Raw genomic sequence first — 7,500 nt, 5'->3', positions numbered from 1 at the left:
AAAACAAAGAACTCATTCTTAAAATTACTTCTCCTACGGCTGTCAGGCCACACGTCACGGCTCTCACGCAGTGTTACGTCACGTTGCGCGTCCGTTTGGAATGTAAAGTGCAAAAGCTGTGTCCAATCAGAAGAGTTCAAGGCGGAACCGCCTCACGAATGACAGTAAATACCCCAATCACAGACAGAGATTTGAAACGCGCGCGTTGGCAGACAGCCAGCATGCCATTGGTCGGTTGTGAGTGGCGGTTCACGCGTATACTAATTGAAAGCTGTCCTGATTGAAGAGTATTGAAGCCACCAAATCAAATATATATCTGTACTTTCAGCACTTTTTTTTTCTTCCTGTAACGCAGTGGCTAAGGCACTGCATGGCAGAAAAATGAGGGGGCACGTGACCAGCCGTGCACCTCCACGCCCACGCCCACGCCCACTGCTTCCACTGTAAAGTTAAAACAGGACACGGTTCACACACGGTTTAAATAACTCCTTACAAGTTTCCCTGGTGGTCTAGTGGTTAGGATTCGGCGCTCTCACCGCCGCGGCCCGGGTTCGATTCCCGGTCAGGGAACTTCTTTTACGTTTTGGGTGAACAAATTAAAAAATAATAATAATAATAATAATAACAACACTTTGCTCAGTTAATAATAATAAACGAACTTTTTGTACATCAATTTGTCATTTTGTTTTTATTTACAATGTTTCACTCACGTCGACACAGTTCACAAAGTGTATTTTTAAAGACACACACGTTTGAGAATGTCGTCGCTGCAGCATTTAAAAGAACCATTCAATCTGCAGCCTCTCCCCTTTCACATCTGCCCCTCCCCTCCTCTCCCCTGCCCCTTCATCCCCCTCTCCTCTGCCCCCTCATCCCCCTCTCCTCTCTCCCCTGCCGCTCTCTCCCTCACTCTCTCATCTCTCCTCCCCTCTCCCCCAGCCTCTCTCCCCCCTCCCCTCCCCTCTCCTTCTCATCTCCTCTCTCCTCCCCTCCCCCCCTCTCCCCCAGCCTCTCTCCTCCCCTCTCCACTCTCCCTCCCATCTCCCTCTCCCCCAGCCTCTCTCCTCCCCTCTCCCCTCTCGTCCCCTCTCATCTCCCCTCTCCCCCCAGCCTCTCTACTCACCTCTCCCCTGCCCCTCTCTCCCTCTCATCTCCCCTCTCCCCCAGCCTCTCTCCTCCCCTCTCTCCCCCTCTCCCCCAGCCTCTCTCCCCTGCCCCTCTCTAAGCCCCGTGCCACCTGCAGCAATGCCTTCACCACTGTGTGATGGCTCTCCTGCCAGGCCTCCCTGTCTCTGGCTCGCTCCTCCCTCTCCAGTGCCAGATACTGTCTCTGAGTCTCCAGGTACTGGCTGTCACTCTCACGCAGGTACTGGAACAGCTCCGAATCCGCCTGTCGGGGGCCCCTGCTGCCCCTGCGCCTCGAACCCAGGGGCACAGCCCCTGAGAGAGAGAGAGAGAGAGAGAAAGAGAGAGAGAGAGAGAGAGACTTAAATCATAGGGAAGCATTGTAAAGCACAGAGAGGTCTGGTAGAGCATAGGGAAGCATTGTAAAGCACAGAGAGGTCTAGTAAAGCATAGGGAAGCATTGTAAAGCACAGAGAGGTCTGGTAAAGCATAGGGAAGCATTGTAAAACACAGAGAGGTCTGGTAAAGCATAGGGAAGCATTGTAAAGCACAGAGAGGTCTGGTAAAGCATAGGGAAGCATTGTAAAGCACAGAGAGGTCTGGTAAAGCATAGGGAAGCATTGTAAAGCACAGAGGTCTGGTAAAGCATAGGGATGCATTGTAAAGCGAGAGAGATAATTTGATAGAGAGTTTGAATTTGATAGAGAGACAGAGAGGTCAGAGTGGGCGAGTGTGACTCACGGTGCTGGGGGGAGAGAGGGTCTGTGTTCGGGACGCAGTCCTCAGAGCAGACAGACAGGCTGGGGGACGAGGCTCTGGACAGCATGGCCGGCGGGGACACAGGACACGGCTGGACAGGAGGATGGCTCGAGGAAGTGCGAGGCATCTCCACTGTGCACTCCAGGGCATTCGATACTGCATCTGCAATGAGACAGAGAGACACAGACACAGAGACACAAACACAGACAAGAGACAGGAGACACACAAACACAGACGGAGACAGAGAGACACACATACACAGATAGACAGAGAGACACACAAACACAGACAAGAGACAGGAGACACACAGACACAGACAGAGACAGACAGACATACAAACACAGACAGACAGAGAGACACACAAACACAGACAAGAGACAGGAGACACACAAACACAGACAGACAGACAGACAGACATACAAACACAGACAGACAGGAGAGACACACAAACACAGAGAGACTAGTTAGTTATATTGCAGTGCAGAGGTTAGTTATATTGCAGTGTACAGAATATAAAATAATTAACAATCACACACACACAGACACACAGACACACACACACACACACACACACACACACACACACACACACACACACACACACACACACACACACACCGTTACTGAACAGACTAGAATAGACTGGAACTGACCAGCATAGTCAGACACAGACACTGACCCTGCGCAGGGCAGCGCTGTGGAGGAAGTCAGGTTAGCGCTATTGCATATGGAAGATATTCCATGCCAAAATTAAGAATATATATATAATATATATAATAAATACATCAATACATAAATAAATGAAGAGACAAATGTTTTATTAAGCAGTGTGGAGTAGTGGTTAGGGCTCTGGAATCTTGACCGGAGGGTCGTGGGTTCAATCCCAGGTAGGGGACACTGCTGCTGTACCCTTGAGCAAGGTACTTTACCTAGATTGCTCCAGTAAAAACCCAACTGTATAAATGGGGAATTGTGTGTAAAAATAATGTGATATCTTGTAACAATTGTAAGTCGCCCTGGATAAGGGCATCTGCTAAGAAATAAATAATGTGTGTATATATATATATACATATTATTATTTATTTCTTAGCAGACCATATATATATATATATATAGAAAAAAATAGTAAATATATTAAATGATTGATTTTAAAAGTCCATGTATTATTTTATTTATTTCAACATTTATATCTTTAGTCTTAATTTTATTATTATTATTATTATTATTATTATTATTATTATTATTATTATTATTTATTTCTTAGCAGACTCCCTTATCCAGGGCGACTTACAATTATTACAAGATATCACATTATTTTTTACATACAATTACATTATTTTTGACACATTATTTTTACATACAATTCCCCATTTATACAGCAGGGTATGGCACAGCCTAGAATCGACCAGAATGGAATAGAACGGAGACTACAGCACAACAGACTCTACTGACCCCGCCCACAGCTGCTGTGGGGCGGCTGGGAATTCTCTCTCGCTAGCCCCTCCCCCTCCCTCTCCCCCCTGCGCTTCATCACGGCGTCCAGCAGGGGGTAGAGTTTGCAGAACCTCCTGTCCGTGACGGGGGCTCCCCCTCTCATCTTCCGGTAATCTACTTTCAGCTTTTTGATTTTCTCCCGGCACTGGACGGGGGAGCGGCGGACCCCCAGGACCCCCAGAGCCCGGGACACCTGACGGTACACCCTCATGTTCCGAAAAGAAGCGGCCAGCTGATCCTGCACCCCCTGCTCCCCCCACACCCCGATCAGCAGCCGGATCTCAGAGCTCTCCCACGCTTTCTTCTGCTCCGAGGCTGGCAGGAGAAGGGCGGGGCTGTCTTCTTCTTCTTCCTCTTCCTCCTCCTCTTCTTCTTCCTCTTCAACGTCACCGCCGGGAGCCCCCCTGCGCTCCCCGCCGACGCCACCAGGGGGCGGTGCTGCTGCTGACAGTGTGGGAGAGTCGCTGTCTGGACAGAGGAGAGAGAGAGAGAGAATTAACAAGCACACACACACACACACACACAGATTGACCATTACTGAACATCGTTTGAAACTCCTAACGCTACAACGGCTTCCCTGGTGGTCTAGTGGTTAGGATCCGGCCCGGGTTCAATTCCCGGTCAGGGAACGTCATTTTTAGATTTTATGTCATTTATTTTAGTCAAATACTTAACAGAAAATTAATAAAACGTATAAATAACGGCTAAAGAAAATGTACCAATATCAATAACGACAGTGTATAGAATACTATAGCCGGGCAATTCAAATGCATTTAAAATAATAATAATAATAATAATAATAATAATAATAATAATAATAATAATAATAATATTTTTTAGGGGCATCTCTAACTTCAAGTATATCGTTATAACTTACTCTAAAGACTTAGTCTAAATGTTAAATGTATCAAATTACATAAATTATTATTATTATTATTATTATTATTATTATTATTATTATTATTATTATTATATATTTCTTAGCAGACGCCCTTATCCAGGGCGACTTACAATTACTAAATACAATAATACATTAGAATAAAGCCAGTGACCCTTCATTTAAATGTGCTTTATTTTGCTCTTATCTGCCCCCCTATTTTACTGCATTTAATCCTGTACTTCAGAATACTGTAATCTGCCAAGTGTTTAACCTGTAGTACTTTGTATTTAATCACATCCTGATGTAACTATCACTATTTAATCATATCCTGATGTAACTATCACTATTTAATCATATCCTGATGTAACTATCACTATTTAATCATATCCTGATGTAACTATCACTATTATCTGCTGTATTATTGAATTGTGGTTTGTCACACTTGAACAAAAGTTATTGTATTTCTTGCTCTTATTGTATTACTTGTATTGTAACACTTGAAATGTATTTGCTTGCGATTGTAAGTCGCCCTGGATAAGGGCGTCTGCTAAGAAATAAATAATAATAATAATAATAATAATAATAATAATAATAATAATAATAATAATAATAATAATAATAAATAAGAGCCAATTCAAATATAATAGTCAATAAAAAAACATCCAGTAAGAAATTACATTTGAGAGGGATCAGTTGCTAAAGTGATAGTGAAAATACTTGCAGATACGAGAAAAGTCGCATAAGAGCGCGCAGTGAGTACGATGAAGGGACGAGAGCGATTTCAAATAAGAGGAATTACAAAAAACATGAATACCCATGAGAGTAAAAATCAAACACAAGATACAGAATATCAATAGAGCTAGAAAACAGAACAGTGTGGCGCATTCCGTCTTATAAATATCATTCATTTATAACCCCAGTTTAAACACGACATCTCCTCCGCACCTGAGCGCGATGCTACCCCCGCCTCTCCTTGACCCTGCCCGCCCAGCACCGCGTCCATAGCCCGGTAGAACCGGAACCCCCGCCTCAGCCGCTGCGGCTCCCTGCTGGCCCCCTCCTCCTCCTCCTCATCATCATCCTCCTTCTCCTTCTCGTCCCCCCGGCGGGTGGCGACGCTCTTCCATTTCTTATACTCCACTTTGAGCTTCTTCGCTTTCTCCCGGCACTGGACCGGGCTGCGGTGAATCCCGACCCGCTTCAGAACCTGCGAGACGTGCTTGTAAACGCGCAGGTTGCGCAGCGATGCGTTCAGCTGCGCCTGCACCCCCGGGTCGCCCCAGGCACGGATCAGCTGCCGCACCTCGAAGTTCTCCCAGGGGCCGGAGTTGGGTTTGTCCCCCGGCGCCGGGGCGGCTCCGTTACTGCAGCCGCCGGCCCCCGGCTTCGCTTTGCTGGCGGTGCTGCAGACTGCGTCCGCCATGTTCGCTTGGCTCCTGCAGTGGAAACAAGCGCACCGCTGATAGCGAGCCCGTGTGTGCGCTGTGCGGGTAAAACGAGGGAGCATTGAGCACACAGCACGCTGTCCGGGACGCACAAGCCACCGAACGGGTTCCTAACCCGGGACAGACCCGTGATAGAAGCGGGACATGTAATCACGGGTTGCAGACCAGGGCTTAAAAAAAAAACACGCTCTCTTCTTCCAGACTGGATTTCTCTCGTCTCTATCTCTGTGTGTGAATGCGAGATCAATACGGGTAGACAGGCAGGCGCAGTTGTGAAACTGCCGCCATTTTGGCTCCGATAAGGAGCCAGCGCTGCGTTGGCGACCATTGAAAGTTAGAGCCAAAATGGCGGATTACGTGATCCAGTTTCCTAACCACGTCCCTCTGGCAGCTACACGCGCAGGGCTGGTTACAGCAGCCCCGCCTCTTAAAGGAGCAGCACGGGTTTCTTTGTTGAATTATTAATCAGCGCAGCGATCTTCTGTAATGTTGGATATTGTAACATTGGGCAGAAATTGATGTTTTTCTATCAAATGTTTTGGTACTTTGGTGCTTGTGAAAAACGACGTGATTTTTGGATGCTTCTGTTGCTGGATCCTGTATATCGCTGAAGTTTGAATTCTGTCGGTGTTTTGTCAGCTTCCCTGGTGGTCTAGTGGTTAGGATTCGGCGCTCTCACCGCCGCGGCCCGGGTTCGATTCCCGGTCAGGGAACACTTGTTTTTATAGTTTATCAATAGCACGTATAAATATATTATTATTATTATTATTATTATTATTATTATTATTATTATTATTATTATTAGTAGTAGTAGTAGTATTAGTATTATTATTATTACATTTTGAAATAAATAAACACACAAACATTTTATTTATTTATTTAATTTTGGCAATAACCTACATCCACACGGTAGTCTTGTAATTGAAAAGACGCCGCGTGGGATTGTAGGCAGCGCCTGGATTTGTAATGACCAGAAACAGTCTCTGTTCACAACACCTCATCACTCAGCTGCTGAAGCCTATGGCGCGGTGGCCAAGTGGTAAGGCGTCGGTCTCGTAAACCGAAGATCACGGGTTCAAACCCCGTCCGTGCCTCTTTTATTTTTATTAAAAAAAAAATAATAATAATTAAAAATAATGTCGCAATTTACATTTAATAAATATACATATATATATTAATGCATAATTTATTTAATTTATTTTATGTATTAGAAAATATGTTTTATTATTATAATTATTAATAATAATAATAATAATAATAATAATAATATATTTTTCTGATAACATACATGAATTTATTAAACTAATACTGAAACTATTAATACAAAATGATCCACCGGTCCACATTTTTCTTCTCGCATAGGTAATTGTTTCATCATATATTTTAGTGGGTGAAAGTACTCAGTGGTTCTATGGTGTAATGGTTAGCACTTTGGACTTTGAATCCAGCGATCCGAGTTCAAATCTCGGTAGAACCTTATTATTATTATTATTATTATTATCATACGTAGTATTTATTTATTTATTTTAAAATTAATCAATTAAGGACACTGATTAGAAATTTAAAATAAATAAATAAATAAACACTATCTATAAAAAAAAAAATAAATAAATAGATATTTCAATGTCTTGTGTTAAAATGATAGAAAATACGTGAACAACTAATGACATCATTTTTTCAGGTATTTTATGCAGGTAGGTATCTATAGGCTACCATTAAAATCATTTTAAAAACAAAACTAGAAATTATTTTCAATCGTTTCTGTACCTTTCTAAACAGCAGAGCGGGACGGTTCCA

The 7,500-nt window shown here is 43.7% G+C and overlaps 2 protein-coding genes and 4 non-coding genes across 6 annotated transcripts in view; 4 read left to right on the top strand and 2 right to left on the bottom strand.

Annotated features, from left to right (window-relative positions):
• The window catches only part of LOC131735978 (E3 ubiquitin-protein ligase DTX4-like), a 28,275-nt gene extending 28,250 nt beyond the window's left edge, over positions 1-25 (bottom strand). Inside the window, exon 1 of the mRNA XM_059021727.1 lies at positions 1-25. This exon is cut by the window's left edge and continues 98 nt beyond it. The gene's annotated coding sequence lies outside the window, so the exon portion shown is untranslated.
• Positions 26-498: 473 nt separating this feature from the next.
• trnae-cuc (transfer RNA glutamic acid (anticodon CUC)) lies at positions 499-570 on the top strand. The gene has a single exon. It is a non-coding gene; the product is annotated as a tRNA-Glu (tRNA).
• Positions 571-1,206: 636 nt separating this feature from the next.
• On the bottom strand, positions 1,207-5,915 carry LOC117409990 (uncharacterized). The gene is made up of 4 exons (XM_034913457.2): positions 5,204-5,915; positions 3,641-3,846; positions 1,867-2,046; positions 1,207-1,440 (listed from the first exon to the last, which is right to left on the bottom strand). Exons 1-4 carry the CDS (start codon positions 5,763-5,765, stop codon positions 1,252-1,254), a joined length of 1,137 nt encoding a protein of 378 aa, XP_034769348.2. The 5' UTR covers positions 5,766-5,915; the 3' UTR covers positions 1,207-1,251.
• A 429-nt stretch (positions 5,916-6,344) lies between these two features.
• On the top strand, positions 6,345-6,416 carry trnae-cuc (transfer RNA glutamic acid (anticodon CUC)). Its single transcript has one exon. It is a non-coding gene; the product is annotated as a tRNA-Glu (tRNA).
• A 309-nt stretch (positions 6,417-6,725) lies between these two features.
• trnat-cgu (transfer RNA threonine (anticodon CGU)) lies at positions 6,726-6,797 on the top strand. The gene has a single exon. It is a non-coding gene; the product is annotated as a tRNA-Thr (tRNA).
• A 311-nt stretch (positions 6,798-7,108) lies between these two features.
• Positions 7,109-7,180, top strand: trnaq-uug (transfer RNA glutamine (anticodon UUG)). The gene has a single exon. It is a non-coding gene; the product is annotated as a tRNA-Gln (tRNA).
• Positions 7,181-7,500: the final 320 nt, after the last annotated feature.

Source organism: Acipenser ruthenus, unplaced genomic scaffold (genome assembly GCF_902713425.1).
Source record: "Acipenser ruthenus unplaced genomic scaffold, fAciRut3.2 maternal haplotype, whole genome shotgun sequence".
Classification (NCBI taxonomy): domain Eukaryota; kingdom Metazoa; phylum Chordata; class Actinopteri; order Acipenseriformes; family Acipenseridae; genus Acipenser; species Acipenser ruthenus.
This window is presented reverse-complemented; position numbering and strand designations above follow the sequence as displayed.